The 18572-nt window shown below is 41.9% G+C and overlaps 1 protein-coding gene across 3 annotated transcripts; it reads right to left on the bottom strand.

The window, feature by feature from the left end:
- Window positions 1–4757: 4757 nt before the first annotated feature.
- CCNJL (cyclin J like) lies at window positions 4758–15447 on the bottom strand. 3 transcript variants are annotated; one of them, XM_042448041.1, is made up of 6 exons: window positions 15407–15447; window positions 12879–12987; window positions 10540–10750; window positions 7730–8029; window positions 6069–6228; window positions 4758–5296 (listed from the first exon to the last, which is right to left on the bottom strand). In XM_042448041.1, exons 2-6 carry the CDS (start codon window positions 12939–12941, stop codon window positions 4879–4881), a joined length of 1152 nt encoding a protein of 383 aa, XP_042303975.1. In that variant the 5' UTR covers window positions 12942–12987; window positions 15407–15447; the 3' UTR covers window positions 4758–4878. The 3 variants fall into 3 exon arrangements, with proteins under 3 accessions (XP_042303975.1, XP_042303974.1, XP_042303973.1); XM_042448040.1 differs by lacking the exon at window positions 15407–15447 and adding an exon at window positions 14496–14603; XM_042448039.1 differs by lacking the exons at window positions 12879–12987; window positions 15407–15447 and adding an exon at window positions 14496–14607.
- Window positions 15448–18572: the final 3125 nt, after the last annotated feature.

Raw genomic sequence — 18572 nt, 5'->3', positions numbered from 1 at the left:
ATTTGTTTTACTTAAGTTTGTCTGAATAAAACGTTTTTAGCCTGCTGCTGGATAAGGAAGGAGCCATTCTAGCTTCCCTGAGGAGAGAATGCCAGAGTCTAGGGGCAGCCACTGAGAAGGCCCTCTTTCTTGTCCCCACCAACTGTGCTTGCAATGGAGAGACTGAGAGAAGGGTTCTCTCCTGATAATGTCAAAGCCCAGGCCAGCTCGTACAGGGAAATGCAAATAGTCTGCCAAATAGTCTGGACCTGAGTTATACAGGGCTTTATATGTCATTACCAGCATTTTGAATTTTGCCCGGAAACAAATTGGCAGCCTGAGGAGCTATTTCAACAGCAGCATAGTATAGTCCTTGTAACCTGCCCCAGTTAACAGTCTTGCTACAGCTCTTTGGATCAGTTGAAGTTTTCAAATACGCTACAAAGGCAGCCCCAAATAGTGTTTGTTACAGTAGTCCAAACAGGATGTACCTAAGGCATGTACCATTGTGGCCAGATCCAGCATCTCAAGGAACAGGTTCAGTTGGCATACGAGCATGAAATGTGCAAAAACCTGGGCCTTGATACAAATCTGAGTCCGAGTACTTCCAAACTACAAACTTCAACAAGTGTGACCCTTGTGTAACACGGGCTGAATCCCTATTCCCTGATCTGCCTTCCAGCTGACTCAAAACACCTCTTCTCTGGATTGTTTCAATTTCTCTGTCCTCATTCAGTCCATTACTGATGACAGACACTGGTTTAGGACCAGGGCAGCTTCCTTGAATTGGGGTGAAAAAGAGCAGTAGAGTTGGGTGTCATTCACATATAAATGGCACTGCACCTCAAAACTCCAGAAGACCTCTTCCAGCGATTTCATGTCTATGCTCAATAGCCTGGGGGAACCCTGGAAAACCCCATAGACCAATGGCTGGGGGTCAAACGGGAGTTCCCCAGCACCACCTTTTGGGTTTGCTTCAGGAAAGAACAGAGCCACTGTAAAACAATGACTCCTAGTTCCATTCCAGCAAGCCAGCCCAGGATACCATGGTTGATGCGTTATCAAAAGCCGCTGAGGGATCCAGCAGAACCAACAAGGACACACACACCCTGTCTAGTTCCCTGTGTAGTGCACCCACCAAGGCAACCCAAATGGTCTCTGTCCCATAGTCTGGCGTCTACCACATGTTCCAACACCTTGCTTACAAATGGTAGGGTGGATACTGGATACTGGCTGGTAATTATCCATTGTAATGGGATTCAGAATACAGTTGTGAGGCTTTTTCAACAACGGCCTCACAACTGCCTCCTTTGGGCAAGCTGGAATACTGCCGTGTCGTAGGGAGGCACTATCCCTTTTACCCACTCAGGCAGTGTCCCTGTTTGATAAGCCTGGAAGGACAAGGGTCTAACACACACGTGGTGGCTCTCACCTCTCCAAAGATTCCTAGCAGATACCTATACACATTTTCATATTTCAGTAAAAAAGTAAAGATGTCAGCCACAGATCCAGGTGAAACATCAGGAACAAAAAATGATGAATGCCAGCCCTGAAAGCTGAAAACCTTCAACTTCACATTAAATTAATTATAATTGATTCAGTTTACACATTACTAATCAATGTTTGATTTTACTCTGGAGCAGATATCTTGCTCTAAATGTAGAGGCATTATCAGAAATACCAGCATTTAATTTTTTAACAAAGTGATAATTTTATGCAGGAAAGTATGAGGAGGCACAACTTTACAAAAGTGAATATTTCTAGTTGAGGACAGGAATTGTGTAGGGATACTGAGAGTTGAAATCCATCACTATCGGAAGGGCCACACAATTCTCACTCATTTGAGACTTAAAATAAATGAAGTTTTGCAGCTGCAGATCCGCTTTGCAAAAGTGAAAGAGTACCAGGCTGAAATGAGTCACGGAGGGACCGGCCTAAGTTAATTTTTTGTACAAACTGTATTATATCTAGAATTGTAATCCAAAGAATATTGAGTGCCCACAAAATGTCACCCTTACCAATCAAGTTTTGTCTGCAGATACTGGGAAGCACCACAATGACTGCTGATGGAATGGTGGAACTTGATTAAAAGGCAAGTGAAGAGCAAAGGTCTACCATAGATTAGGATTTCTCAGTATATTTCTCCCTCTTTTTAAAGAGAGTGCACACAGCATGTCACACACACACAAAAGTAGTGTTTTGTGTTGTTTATGGAGTAACCTTCCTTGACATTTTGAAATGTTGACTTTAAAAAAGACTTTTTAACAGGGTTTTGCAACAAGAATATAACAAAAGGCCAGAGCTTCCCCAGTGAAATTGTACACATTTGGATTATTAAAGCCTACTTCAAAACACAGTCTCATACATATCAGATTTTATTAAAAGTGTTTTATTACAAGTATTAAAAAGAGTGTAAAATGCAATTCCAGACATTATTTTTTTGACACAAAAAGTATTGTATTAAAAATCTACAACAACAGAAACAAAGAAACTGTAAAACAGCTCCTCCTTCTGTTTGATTACATACATGGTTAAAGTCTCAAAATAAAGTATCTATTTTAGAGCAGCCTTCTTTTAGATGATGCTAGAGATGATGGTACTTGTAAGGCCAATGCATCTGGGAGGCCCCAAGCTGGAAAAGTGCACTTTAAAGACACCATCAACTCACAATCAACCGACAGCCTGTGAAAAAGGGAAGGTTTCTCCCATTCTAAAAATCAACCTAACACGCCTTTTTTCAACAATGCTGTCTCTAAAAGTAAACGAATAAGTTAAAAGCAAAAGGGGTGAGGTTCAACCATTACCACCCCATACTTGCATGTACACCAAATTAAGTAGTATAAAAACATTGCACATTATCTGTATTGCAATCCTGAGAACCTTTTTCACAAACCAACAGTGCTGACATTCAGGGACTCAGGAAAAGTGGTTGTACATCAAGTGAGTGCTTCACATTCTAGCAGAAGTCTTCAATAAGTTTTGTTAAACAACCCCACCCAAATCTTATAGGAAGCTTAATCACAGCAAACTGCTCAGGCTATGATCCCCTAAACATACAGAATTGAGGAACTAAGCTCCACGCAAATCAAGAGGATCCAAGGCAAAATGGCAGGCCTCCAAATCTGTGAGTGCAGAAAAAAATTTACTGGCTAGGCAAGTCACTCATCTCCTCTCACAATACATCTCTGCAAATGCCCTCCTCAACTCTAAACGATCACACACACCACACACACCACATCAGCCAGGCTCATTTCCAAAGATGTCAAGACAAGAAGGGATGGAAATATTAATGTCCTGGGGGAAGCATTTGCAGGAGGTAATTTGTGTGGGAGGGGAAGCCCATCACTGCCCAAATATCCCCTGCAAGTGGACTCCCCATGTATCGGCTTATGTGACAAGCAAACAAGGGGAACCCATCATATGCAGCTTACTCTTAAAGGATGTGTTTGCCTAGAACAGGAAGCTGCACTGGGGCAGGGGACAGATCAAAAATTTGGATGTAGAAAATCGGGGGGGGGGGGGGATTAGAAAATCATCATTTGTCCCTTAAGTGACCAAGACATTTAAAAACTTATCAATAGATATTTGCTTTTCATGTTCTTGCTAAAACTAAACCAAAACCAAACTGCAGCATAATGTTATATTCCTGCAGCATCCATCCTGGGCATTGGCAAAATTACTCCAGAATTAGTGGTTCAAAGACTTTACATCTTCACCCACAAGCTCTCTTTCTTTTAAAATACCTCTATGTAGATTTTTGTCCATAATTTGGTTATGAGTACAAATTCCAATTACAAGATCTAACATGTTACATTGAAAGACCGCAATTACCTATATCTATATTTTTAAAAATGACTTGTGTTCAAGTAAACATTAATCCCTGATACAACTTGTAAACCACATTTTCCCAGCAAACGATAATTACTTAAGGCATCTTAAATATGTAGAGGTAACTTCTAATTGCATTTTTTAAAAAAAATACTATGAACATAGGCCCTAGTGACATTTTGTCTACTGATGACTCATCAAATTTCATTAGAGATTTTAAGGCCAAAGTGGCTGATGATTCTCCGTGCATGCATTAAAGTTTAACATCTTGCTTTGTGTAAGCAGTGAAAGTATTCCACAGTTTGAAAAGAAAACAGAAGAAGTGTTAGTGTTAACATGTTAAGAACAGCAAATCAATAAGAGGTTTGAAAAAGATGGCATCTAAAAGCAAGAATTGCAGATGGAAGATGTTTCTCCAAGCTCCCTTTTCCAAATAAATATTTTTAAATCACATGTGTGTATTTCATTGGCACCACTTCTATGGTGTTATAAGTGACAGGGGGCTAAGGGAAAAGGAATCAATTTCAGTAAGTTATATCTGTAAAAGTCGCATTTTAAATTGTGAGGTATATATTTTTACATTTCTTTTCTGTCTTTCTATTAAATCTTGCCAAACAATTTAAAAAAACGTTTAAAAGGGACCCTTGTTTTAAAAGCAGTTTCTATAAATGGACTTATTTGGTTCAATCAGTTTCTCTTTCTTCTAGGGGCAAGTGCAATTCCATTTTGTGTACCACCAACATTATATGAAACATAGGCCTGTTACAGATTGCCAAAATAAAGCTGCTTTGGGTCTCTTTGGAGGTATGCTGTTTAAATGAAGCATGCATCCTAAGAATCCGGAAGCTGTACCAAATCTGCCCTCCAGTGCTTAGGAATGGAGTGTGGCTTTGGTGCGACCTCCGGACTCTTAGGACCCATGCATCATTTAAATAGCATACCTCCAAAGAGACCCGAAGCAGCTTTATTTTGGCAATCTGTAACAGGCCATAGTGCCTTCTTCTCTCATGTTCCTTTGGCCTTTGCTCACTGACTTTGCTCATCTTGAAGACAACCTGCTGTGCTCGAATCCTAAGTGCTGAAAAAGCTATTACCAAGGACCAAAGACAGATAGTATGCTGGATCCTCCGAGATGTCTACCTGCATAGTGACTGTAGGCCCTTGAATGGGTGTGGTTTGAAATGGAACCATCTCAGCAGTGGCCTGTGCAGTGGAGACAGAAGGTGGTGAAGTGCTATTTCCTGAGGCAAGGCTACTCGATCGAGGAGCTTGTAAAGATGCTTGGTAAACTGCAAACAGATCCTGCATTGGAGATTGGAAATGAGTGGGAACATTCTGGTGCTGAGCCTGAGGATAATAGCAGGGCAAAGGCTGGAACAGAACCTGAGCTGGGATCGGGAAGGTAAGGCTTTCCATATGTTGCTGCTGCTGAAGTAGCACTGCTTGTTCTTTTTCCTTCTTGGCTGCTCTGATGTCTTTATCATGGGCTCTGTTCAAGAAAAATAAAGCAAAAGGGTGCTAAAGCCAAGCTGTGTTGTGGGAACAGTAAAATGTTTTTTTTTGCATGCATATTTTACTACTACAACAGAGGTATATGATAGTGGAGATGGGTTAGGACGTGCATGTAAAACACTGGGGGATGCATAGGAGATACTAGCTGGGACTAATGGGAATTGTTGTCTAAAACATTTGTAGATGTTTCCTACCCTAAGATAAACTTTGGAATGTTTTTGCTTGCTTGACTCTGCATTGTTCATAGAGATGAAACCATACTGCACAGGGAGAAATACAGAAACAGTCCACACACCCTATTCTTCCACCAAATGTCTTGGCTTCATGGTCTGTTTCCAGGACTAATAAAATGATAGTCCACATCTTTTAAAACAGGTAGGGAATGTGTGGCTCTGCCAATGTTGGAAGCACTGCAATTCCTTCAGAACAGCCAATAGTGGAGGATCATGGGAATTGCAGTCCAACATCTGAAGGGCTATATGTTCTCCACACCAGGCTTAAAGAAGTGTTGTTTTCAAAAGATTTAACAATATATCACAATGACCCACAGCATATTAAACACACACACAGAATCTTGGGAGTTGTAGATTTTTAAAAGGTTCTATTCCAGTTCAGAGGGGAGAGATTTGAATAAAACAAGTCACACTAGAAGCAACCCTTAGTGCCATGTTATTAGACAGGAATAGTTCTCTTAATGTACTTTGCATTAAGAGCAAGTGAGATTGTCTACTTTTGTTCAGAATACTTACGCAAGCATGAGATCAACACACGGAGCAATAAATTCCCAAGAATATTGTGTGACCACGTGGAGCAGTATGGGCCAACTGGGTGTGATTTTGAGGCAGATGCGTGAGGCTGCCACACAAGCAGCAGCAACCACAGAAGGCCGGAAAGCGAGGAAAGCATGGTCTGGAAGAGAGAAAAAATCATGAGATTGGAAGCAAGGAACTTAAATCCTTAAAGCACAAACTTTGATAAACCTCTTCCTCTAGGTTTGGGAGAAGGCCCAATTTTCTAGCAGTAAAGTGATGTCAAAATAACAGCTCTCACCCTGGAGAGAACAAATTAACTTAGGTCAGTATTTCCTTCAAGTATCACAACTACTGTAGTCACAAAATGCAAACTTATTGGACAATAATATAGGTTCAGAAAGGAGCTCTATATGCCAGTGTTGTTGGATGCTAGACCTTAGCAGGTTTAAGGAAACAGTCATAAACACATTTCCAGGCGAATCCAAACAAACTCAGTTACACTTCATTTCAAACACACACACACACACACACACACACTCATTTCTGCAGTACTGCTTCAATTTACAAACAAGCTAATACATATCCTGGTTTCATGTGTTGCAAAGGCTCAGAAAACAAAGGAATCTTTTAGTGTCTCCCAAGCTTGCTTTAACTTCAAGAGGTAACAAAACAAGTTAGAATTAGATTTAATCATACTTTGGATAGCCCACTGATACGACACCGCTTTAACTGTCATAGCTTCATCCTAAGGAATCTTTGGATTTGTAGTTTGTTATAGCACCAGAAGGCTGTCAAGAGCTACAAATTCCAGAATTCCATAGCATTGGGCCATGGCAGTTAAAGTAGTGTCAAACTGCATTAAATCTGCAGTGTAGATGCAGCCCTAGTCATGGCTAGTTAAATTCCACTGATTTCACTGGATCTATCTCCTGTAGGTCAAATTCTCACACCAGGAACATGAATTAGCTTGGTCCAGGGTATATCTAGTCTTAAGAAAAGACCTTGGAGAACAGGGACTTCATCATCACTTTTGCTTAATGATGTTTTAGGCGCGGGACAGACCGCCAGAATAGGGTGGCCTGCCGGCAGCCTAATTTCCTCCAGAGGTATGCTGAAGCCGCCAAACTGCGCGGCTTCCCTACAGAAAAAAAAGAACCTGGAAAAACTGGGTTCTTTTTGCACCGCAGGGCCAACGTAATGAGTGCACCATTGGCTCACTTGTTATGTAAGCGCTGCACAGTGATGTGCAGACGCCACGCAGTGCTTACGGAACAATGATAGCACCCGTGTACATGGGGCGCCGCCATTGTTAATGCGCTGCACTGTGTTAGGTTTAGGGAACATGCGGTTGCTGCGCGGTCACTAACCCCAAATTTGGTGCCAGCACAGCACTTCATGCCCATTTGTATCGGGCCTTTGTTGTATTTCTGAAACATCACTGTGTTAGTCTGAAATAACAGTATACAAAGAGATCTTGTAGCACAGTTGAGACTAGTATCAAATGTGCTACAAGATCCCCTTGCATACTGTATCTCTTGAGACATGATGAAATTTCTAAAGTGTGATAGACTCTTCAGTGGTATTTTTATTAGGACTAATGTCCCCCTCTTACTCCCTGATTGTCAATACATGCTGTTAATGTGACAAGAGCATGTTACCTTGCAGTGAGACTTCCAAAAAGTAATGAGCGTAATTTTCTATGTAATATCTGGCTTCAGCCTTGGATGTGATTCGGCAGCCATTGTGTCGGTCAGCAGCAGTAACAGAGACATGGAGGTAGTAATCAATGAAGTGTGCTGGCGTTGGCAGACACAGATTCCAGTTGATTGTTTTCAGGAGCAACAGTTCCATTTTCAGCAGCTCTTTCTTTGTTAGTATCACACCAAGGCCAAGCCTGTGAGAAAGTTCGTTCAGTTCTTCCAACATAGGCACTTTGTCTCCCCTCTCTTCAAATTTGCCTGTTGAAAGGGGAAAGTATTATAATGATTTTTTTTGTCTTGAGTTTGAAACATCATCATCCCCCTCAAACTCCAGGAATAATTCCTTCTTAAAAATCATGACACACAAACATGGGTGCATGCAAACACTTTACTTGCTTACCACTATCATCATCTATGTTCACCAAAGACTGAGAATGCTAAAACCATCTGTTTGCCATAATCCTGAATTACAAATGGAGTATTTGTTTGACTACAGACCATCTACTGATACTTGTTGTAGGACATAGAAGTATATGGTGGAACATATTAGCATTTTCATTCATACAAAGAACTTTCAACAACACATCCTGCTGTAAATCTATGTTTACCTGAACAAAAAATTTAGTGTAAGAAATTCAGGGAGAGAAAGAGGCTGAGCTCTTCTTAAGATTAGTAAACTTTTATTTTATCTAAGCACTCAGAATAAAAGCCAAGAATTAACTGAAACCTGACAGAGAACAACTCCTTAAAAGTCTTGAGAGACTGAATACTGAAACTTGTAGTTTCTGTAAAGAAGAGATGCAGGAAGAATTCATCATGTTACTAAAACCACTAGTCTTAAGAGTAATTCTCAGGGATTTGGCAGGTGGCCCACACAACAGTTATGTCAGAGGACTCCCCCAAATATGGATCAATGTGTAGAAGTCAGTTTTTCAGTCGTGGAGTGCTCCTTGTGTCTGCTTAACACCCAAAAGAGGATATTATAATGTCTGGCTGTAATTCCACAGCCAGAAGAAGAGAGCAGACATACCTCTCCTGAATTTCTAGTCAGCACACGAGCAGATGCTGGAGGTGCAGGACTATGTCTATTTAATTCTCCTGAGAGTACAACTACAACCAGACACTGACCGTGCACAGCATCCCAGTTGGTAGGGACACATTTTGCTGCTGGTCATTGAATACCTCCTTTTATAATACCCTCAAAGCTATACCAACAGGGCTCTAGTGACTAGAGCCCTGTTTTTTGGGGGTGGGTGGGTATTAAGATGATTGGTTAGGTTGGGGAAGGAAAGGGAACATTGCAACAAAGGCAGGCAGTCTCTTTTAGTGAGTGGAACAGTGATCTCTCCTTTCTTCACACAGCCCTTCACTAGAGGTCAGTCTATTCAAAATGGTCACTACATATGTTAACCAGTAAGTCTGTGCAATGATGCCTGTGTCACAACCCAGCTACTGTCTATTAATGATCATTGTTAGGCTAATGATCACTGTTTGTATGTGCATGTCAATTTCTTCTCACCACAAAGGTTACATCTCACACTTACTAGTATGTGTATAATCCTCTAACAACCCAGCCAGCACTTCATTGATTTGATGAAATGGGCTGAAGCCAAGGAAATGAAATAAATTATATGAATTAACTGCCCAGCAGAAGATGTTCAACAGTTAAGACTAGAATTCCAAATCTGATCCCATCTGAGCTGTGCTTTACAATCCCAAATACATCCAACTGACAGCAAGGTATGGGAGTTACAGTCCAACACATCTGGGAGTGTGCCATATTAGTGAAGAATAATCTAGGTTTATAGATCTCCATAATCCTGGTCCAGATTCCAGATTTTTCTTCCAGTTTAACTAGCTCTTTCTGTTTTACTATCAACATCTCCCTAGCCTTGCAGAATGTAAAGTAAAAGGCAGGTAAGCCTTTTTTTTTTTTGTGAGAGCAGAATACAAGAACAAATAATAGACTGCAGAGGGACTGGAGACATGGCATGATAAATAGCTACCGTGGCATCTGTTGTTTTATTGGAAGTACTTCTTATCTCCCTTCTAAATCCGTCACCTTGATTCTACCAACCCCTCAAACCATTATGACTACTTAGATCAACAGCTTGCCTAAGAAATGTTGTCATGTACACACACACAGTATGAGAACTCTCCAAAAACTAATAGTGCTTACTCTTAACAGCAGATTAATTCTACATCTTCAACATCTTTAGACAGTGCACACAAGTAGACAAACAGCACAAACATGAAGCAGTCAAGAACAGACACTATCTAAAAAGTAGGGATTGTGAGGTTTTCCAGATGTTGAACTGCAGCTCCAAGAATTCCTTACCATTGGCTATGCTGACCAGGTCTGATGGGACTTACAGTTCATCAACATCTAAAAGGCTAAATGGCATGACACTGAACCTACAATATTCTAACAGGAGTACTGAACAACCCCTTAAACTAGAACACTGTAAATTTAGGAACTTTCCCTGTACAAGCAGAAGCTGAGCACATTCTCACAAGATGTTCAACTCGAGATTGTTGACACTTGAAAGCAGTAGTCCATTATATTAAGGGTAAAACATTGAAATCAGTAATCTGTATTACAGATGATGGGCAACGTTGCTGTTAGCCTGTATAATGCATACAATAGCCAGACAACCCCCTTCCCTTCAATTAAAAAAAAATTGCAAAACTGCACCATTTAATAAAATAATAATGAAATTTTTATTTGTATCCTGCCTCTCTATCAAAGATAATGTATATTTACTTACTTGCAAGGAGGAGGCAAACAACTGAGATGGCATATAGTTGTATGGCATTAACATCATAGCAGTCCATAAAGAGATCTAGCAAGTAAACAGCAAGGTGCCGGGTTAAGGGACAGAGTTCATAGCGCTTGCTGAGGAGGGACAAGAAGTCGGCAAAATAGCGCCGCATCCAAATTAGTGGTGAAAGGGACTTGTATGGGGGCAGTGCCAGCTCCTATGGGGAGACAAAGGAGGAGAAGAGAAGGTGTGTCACTCAAGGCAGAAAATACAAAATATCCAGACCAGAATTCTAGTCTGACTAGTACTTAGCAGAAAAGTCCCTTGTTGTTGTTGTCTAACTTCAAGTAGTTTCTGACTTATGGTAACCCTAACACAGGATTTTCTTAGCAGGTTTCTTCAGAGAGGGTTTGCCATTGCCATCCTCTGAGGCCGAGAGAGTGTTACAGTACTTGCCCAGGATCACCCAGTGGAGTTCTACTGCAGAGCCTGGATTCAAACCTAGCCTTCAGAGCAGGGCCGGCTCATTCATATAGGCAAAGTAGGCAGCCGCCTAGGGTGAAAAAATTTAGAGGTGGCTTGGTGGCTTTTTTGTATAATTTTTTGCCTAATTAAACAATATTAAAGTAAAAACTCATTACAGCAAGTGATGTAAAAGCAAGCTACCATATGACGGTTTCTTTGTACAATGGCCAAAACATAAATGTGCCCCCCCGTGTCTGTGGTACGATCACATGGTACATCATCCGCCTTCCGCATGTGCCTTGAATTAAGGTCAACAGCCCCCTTTCCTCTCGCCACCCACCCGCTTTACTTTGAGGGGTGACATGGGGTGCCAAAATATTTCTCACCTAGGGTGGCCAAATACCTAGATCTGGCCCTGCTTCAGAGTCATAGTTCAGTTTTCAAACCACTACACCATGCTGGCTCCTTAGCAACTGGACCAAATAAATTTGATCAGGCTCTCATTGAAAATTATTCCCTTTGGATGAAATCTTTGGACTAAGACTCTGGAGACCATGGTCCAATTGCCAGCTTGGCCATGAAACCACTGAGTGACCTTGGGCAAGTCACACTCTCAGCCTCAAGGGAAAGTACTGTAATGGCAAATCATGCCAAGAAAACCTTTTGATAGGGTTGCCCTAAGTCAGAAATAACTTGAAGGCACAAACAACAACAACAAAATGTTATATAACATACTGGCACCAAGATTGTCTGCTGTCCACTCTTGAAATTTAAAGTCCACCTATAGATCCAACAGTTTTTGGTTTCTTTTTTTTTTTTAAAGGGACCAAGTTCCTGAACAAGGCAGAAGCCAAGCAGTACATGAAGTACCTCCTAAAAACTGGCAAGACAAGACCTCTTGAATAAAAGTCTGCTGTATAAATATTTATACAGTGGTGAAGAGGACTAATTTCCTCAGGCAAACACACTTATCTGGACAGCAAGTCCACTCACAACGGAACATAACAATTAGATGGCACCATACAGTCTTGGTTTAAAAGGCAAAAACATTAATTTGACCTTAGCTATCTCCTGATGGAGGTTTTAAAGCCAAAGCATTCCATTTTAAGGATGGAATTGGGTTGTATAATAAAATGAACTACATTTGAAGGATCTTACGTTTACACATAAATTGCAAAAGTGCCAGACATCATATCATCCAACAGGAATGAACTCTACAAATGCTGACTGTGAGATCCAAGAGCCACCTTCACACTCTGCATCAAATATTTTTGTACTGATGTTTTTTTAATACAGTACTATTAAGGTAAAAATGACTTGACAGAATATTTAATCAATTCCAGAATGTATTTACATACAAATTTCTTCTGAAACCCACTGGGTGGCCTTGGGCAAGTCACACTCTCTCAGCTTCAGGGGAAGGCAATGGCAAACCTCTTCTGGACAACTCTTGCCAAGAAAACCCCAATGAAGGGATTGCGATAAGTCAGAAATGACTTGAAGGCATTCAACACACACATAAGGAGGAAAACTGTCATAGGCATCCTTCTTCTTGCCTAAGCAAGTCTAAGCATATTTACTAAGAGACTGCAATCTTAGGAACTCTGACTACAACTGCATCCATACTGCAGAAATTATCCGGTTTGATACCACTTTAACTGCCATGGCTCACTGCTAGGGAATTCTGGGAATTGTTGTGGCACTACAGCAAAACTGCAGTTCCAAGAATTCTATAGCACTGAGCCATGGCAGGTAAAATGGTATCAAACCAATTATTTCTGCAATGTGGATGTGGCCTACAACAACCAACCACCCAGTAGAAAATATGGTAAAGGAAAAATGGAACAGGTTAAAGTGGAGGCAGATAATTTAACTCTAACCTTCTCCCTCAAAGTTTCATGGATTTCAGCTGCAAGTTCATCTTGCCACCACTCGTTTTCCATCCTTGATTTTCAATCAAAACCCAACAGTCTTGGTAAGTTGGTAGCACTAAAGGAAAAAAAAGAGGGTGGTAGGAGAAAAGAAAATTAATAAACCAGATCAGACACTCTAGCAGCCTTGAAACCCATTTTGGGAGAAAGACGGGATATAAATCCCATTAATAATAATAATAATAATAATAATAATAATAATAAATTAATGGGGAGGCTTTTTTCCCTACAAAATTCCACTTGTGTGCCTGCAAGGGTGCACCTGCACTGTAGAAATACTGCATTTTGGCACCACTTTCAACTGTCATAGCACCATCCTACAGAATCCTGGGATTTGTCAATTTGTGAAGCACCAGCACTCTTTGGTAGAGAAAGTGAAAGACTTGTAAAACTACAAATCCCAGAATTCCACAGGATGAAGGTATGGCACTTAAAGTGGTGTAAAACTGCATTACAGTATTTCTATGGTGCTGATGCACATCCCCAATTAGTTTAATTGGTTTTCTTTGCAAGATTGTTTAAAGGGCTTTTTTCCCTTTTCTTCTGAAGCCAAGTGTGTGTGACTTGTCCAGTGTCACCCATTGGGCTACCATGGCCAAGCAGGGATTTGAGTCCTGGTCTCCAGTCACAGACCCATGCTTAAACGACTGTGCTACACTTGCTTTCCAGTAAATATGTTTATAATTGTGCCACAAAGCTTGACAAAATGCCTGACAGAGGCTATGGCATGCTGCCCTGAGACTGATGGAATATACCATATACTGTATACTCAACTATACGTCTGCCTCATGAGTAAATCAAAGGCAGGTTTGGGGGCCAAAATTACGGATTTTGCCATGACCTGTGGATAAGCTGAGGGCAAAACTTGGAGGCTCCTTCAGTGTGTGTATGTGTGTGCATGAGGCTTTCCATTTCATCGTTTCAGCTTTTGTTTCATCCTTCACTCCCCAGACTGCGGCAGTGCGGGGCAAAAGAGGGACTCTGTTTAAAAGCAATAAGTCAACAGGACTCTTTCTGCTTGGCTCAAGAAAAAATACTTTAATAGTTTATAAGAGAGCCAGCATAGCACTGTTGTTTGCTAGACTAAGATTGTGGAGACCAGGGTTCAAATCCCAGCTCAGCCATGTAACCCACTGGGTGATTTTGGGCAAGTCACAATCTCTCAGCCTCAGAGGATGGCAATGATAACCCCCCTCTGAAGAAACTTGCCAAGAAACAACCATGACAGGTTTTGCCTTAGGGTCCCCGTAAATTGGAAACAACTTGAAGGCACATAACACATACGAGTTGTAAACAATTTGAATTGTTATTTTTTATTATTTATCTAGGAATCATATAATCGTAGAGTTGGAAGAGACCACAAGGGCCATCCAGTCCAACCCCTGCCAATGCAGGAACCCCAATCAAAATGCTATATCCCATCTTTCTCCTGCTGTGGGGGTTCAAGGCAGCAAACAAAATTTAAACAGTACAGATAAAACAATAAAGTTGAAGGCATACAACAAACAATAGTTTATAATAAAATAATCTTACATCAGGTTAAACACACCTAACCCCATCACTGACCTGCAAAGGCTTAGGTGCACTTAACCTGCATACAATCCTGACTTTGCATACAGATAAAGCAGCCATCATGGCATAGTGGTTGGAGTGTTGGACTGTGCCTCTGCAGCCCCGAATAAGATAATGAATAGACAAGATAAAAGCTGATTAAAGGGGATAAAAATAAATATAGTTATTATTCAGCAGCTCATAAAAATTATTCTAGAATATATTTTTATTTTTGAATCTACAATATTGTCCAAAGGTATTAAAATACAAGAATAGAAGAGATAAAAGTTACAGACCATGCTTTAGTCAATATGGATTTTATAGTTAAAACTATTATAGAGAAGCAAAAAGATAGAAGTTGGACACCAGAATACTCAATTGTAAAGACATAGTGAGTAAAATTGAGAAAGAATGGCCAATATATGGGATACAATAATAGGGAGGTTTTTCAAGCTGTGTTATGGGCTATACTAGGGAAATGGTTGCAAGAGGGATTGTATTAGGGAAACATTTAAAGAGGCGACTGCAAGAAAAAAAAAAATTAGAAATGGAAATTTAAAAATTAGACAATGATTATGGTATATAAAGGGTAGGAGTAATAATAATATATAGAGAGAGAGAGAGAGAGAATAACAAATAAAAAGAAAGGAATTAGAGAAAATAGAAACAGATGAGGTCCGGAAAATGTGCTATATTTGCGGAGGGAGTTTTTGCATTAGCAATAAAAATCCAAATGTTGGAAAGAGACGGATATGCTGGTACAATCAAGGATAAAACAGGGAGATGTGTATGATGATGAAAGGAAAGATAAAAGATATTTGAAGAATATAAAAGAATATATTCAGCAGGGAATAAGTCAAGAGAAAAAATTGAGGAATATACTGAGAATCACTGGAAATAAAAAGAGAGGAAAGGGTCCCAACCACTGGGGCTTTCTGACTTTTCCAGAGATCCATCCCTCTGTGGCCTCGGGCCCACACCTACTTATCCAAGCCGCCTGGACTCACTCCCATTGGTGGGAGGAAGAAGGCGGCATACAAGTCCCAACAACAAACAAACAAAAACATGCACGCATTTAAGGAGATTTTGCTGTTTTGTTGTGTGCCTCAGACTTATGAGTCCCTCTGGCAAGTTTCTTCAGAGAGTTGCCAGTGCCATCCTCTGAGGCTGAAAGAGTGTGACTCGCCCGAGGTTATTTCCCACAAACACAGTATATATGATTAGGGAGCCAAAGATGTCTGGTTTGGACCCGGGAGACCAGCCAGAAAACCCATAGCCAGCCTTGGGCAAGTCACACTCTCCAGCCCAGAGGACCGCAAAGGCAAAGCTCTTCTGAACAAGTCTTGCCAAGAAAACCCCACGAGGGTCTTTGTCTTAGGAAACGATTGAAGGCACCCACAACATATTACTACATCATCATCATCATCATCCGTCATCATCGTCCCTATTGTTGACATCCTCTTCCCCCCCTCAAAACTGAGGCTCTAAGCTGCTGACCATTTAAAAGAACAAATGCATATAAAACCCTCAGGCCTCTGGCGGCCAGAGGACAAGGCACTGAAAATGGAGGACACTCGAGGAAAATGGAGGGGCATGACCAAAAAAAACTAAAACAACACAAAACACACATACAAAAAGATATTTACAACACACACACACTTATAGTATTTTATACTGTTTAACTGTTTTAGATTTCCATGCCGCCTGGAGTCCCTATACTGGGAGAGGAAGGCGGGATACAAATAAAAGAATAACAACAATAATCATGATGATGATAAAATAAATGCTTCTGAGTCCTGCCCAAAATGTAGGACGTTTTGGAATCCCTTTTGGACAGAAGGCTGGAAAAGGAGGACGTGCCTGGCCGCCCTGTTCCTAGCCCTGCCTAAAATGGAGGACGTTTGGGAATCTCTCTTGGGACGAAGCCTGGAAAAAGGAGGACCGTCCTGGAAAAGGAGGACGTGCCTGGCCGCCTTGTTCCTAGCCCTGCCTAAAATGGAGGACGTTTGGGAATCTCCTTGGACAGAAGGCTGGGAAAAGGGAGGACGCGTCCGGAAAAGGAGGACGTGCCTGGCCCCTTGTTCCTAGCCCTGCCTAAAATGGAGGACGTTTGGGAATCTCCTTGGACAGAAGGCTGGAAAAAAGGAGGACGCGTCCTGGAAAAGGAGGACGTGCCTGGCCGCCTTGTTCCTAGCCCTGCCTAAAATGGAGGACGTTTGGGAATCTCTCTTGGACAGAAGGCTGGAAAAAGGAGGACGCGTCCAGGAAAAGGAGGACGTGCCTGGCCGCCTGTTCCTAGCCCTGCCTAAAATGGAGGACGTTGGGATCTCTCTTGGACAGAAGGCTGGGAAAAAGGAGACGCGTCCAGGAAAAGGAGGACGTGCCTGGCCGCCTTGTTCCTAGCCCTGCCTAAAATGGAGGACGTTTGGGAATCTCTCTTGGACAGAAGGCTGGGAAAAAGGAGGAGCCGTCCAGGAAAAGGAGGACGTGCCTGGTCACCCTGGTCATGTCCCAAATGGAGGACATTTCGGAATCCCTCCTGCGGGCTGGGAGGAGTCCGTGCCTGGCAACCCTCTTCCTATCCCTGCCTAAAATGGAGGGCGCTTTGCAATCCCTCTCGGGCAGAAAGCGGGAATGTAGGGCAGACCTAGCAAAGGAGGGCTGTGTCTGGCGAAACCTGCTCCCTCCTTCACATCCCTTTCCCCTGAAAAATGCAGGAGCCTCTGCAATAAACCTGGGGAAAATTACAAGCACAAGGAAAGACAGGCTGGGGGATCCTGGCGCCCTGGGGCTGATGCGGCTGGAAAACACTGGCGCCCAGAGGAGGAGGAGAGGGGAGCGCATGGGAGAAAGCAAGTCCACATCCCCCCCCCCTTAACATTAATAACAAGAATGCTTAATGACAGTAGCATTGACAGGGCCCCCTTCACTGGCTTCTGGCCCAGGTTGAGGGGAAGGAGGAGTATTGCAACGGAGGGGAGGCGAGGAGGCCATCCGCCGCCGCCTCCTTTTGCAAAGCGCTCCGATGAATCCCTCTTGGCGAAAAAAAGGCACCAGCCGCCCGCGCCTCAAAAAAAAAAAAGGCACCTTACCGGCTTCCGAGTGCGCAGGCGCGGGCAGGCTTCTCCCTCCGCGGCGCCTCCTGGGGCTTGTAGTTCTTTCCGCAGCTCTGGCTGCCAAGAAGTGAGAGTGGACTCTCAGAGTGGAGGGCTGCTTTTTTATAGGGGCTCCTCCTCCTCCTCCTCCTCCTCCCCTAAGGTCCTCCAGACGGGCCTTGCAATGGGGGAGTGTGTTGCAATGGGACGTGACCCAGAGGCCTTGATGGCAGGAGATGGGCTGTGAAGTGCCAGGCATTTTCCTGGGGATCATGGCCCCCTGAGGGGCAAACAAGCGAGAGATAGTTTTCCAGGGTGCTTTCCGCCCCTTTTGTCCCAAGAGTTATAGCCAGCCTTGATGGAGTAGCATCATCATCACCATTACCGCCTAATCTCTTTAATGTCTGGAGCAGTTAATTTAAGAAACACAAACACAATTCACTCAAAAAACCACCACCACAATAGTGTAGCTTCTCTAAGGAAACTGAGGGAGTTTTCTGGGGAAAGAGGCATTGAAATTAAATAAATAAAGACATTTGTGGGGGGAGAATCCCTGGCTGCTGGCCTTGTTCCTGTAGAAAGGAATAAACAGAATTATAATTAAATGTGGTGGTAAAATGTCCCTTTTGTTGTTGTACAAAAAATGAAACAGGTAAATATAAATAAATGCATTGGGGGAAAAGTCCCCTGTTGTTGCTTTTGTAGAAACTAAATACACACAAGTTTTGTAAAAATCCCTTTTTGTCATAGTAGAAAAAATGAAATAAGTAAATATAATATATTTATATATCAATAAATTTTGTAAAAGTCCCTTTTTGTTGTTGCTGCAGAAAAGGTGAAATAAATGCCTTTTGAAAAAAGTCCCCTGTTGTTTTTTGTGAGAAATTATATATTTCTACAACTGTGTGTGTGTATGTATATGTAGTCTCCTAGGGCAGAGAAGCTATAATGGGGTTTTCTTATTCTTATTATTATATTATAACCTTTATTTATAAAG

Source organism: Sceloporus undulatus, chromosome 2 (assembly GCF_019175285.1).
Source record: "Sceloporus undulatus isolate JIND9_A2432 ecotype Alabama chromosome 2, SceUnd_v1.1, whole genome shotgun sequence".
Classification (NCBI taxonomy): domain Eukaryota; kingdom Metazoa; phylum Chordata; class Lepidosauria; order Squamata; family Phrynosomatidae; genus Sceloporus; species Sceloporus undulatus.
Note: the sequence above shows the minus strand (reverse complement) of the source record. Positions and strands in the feature narration are given on the sequence as shown.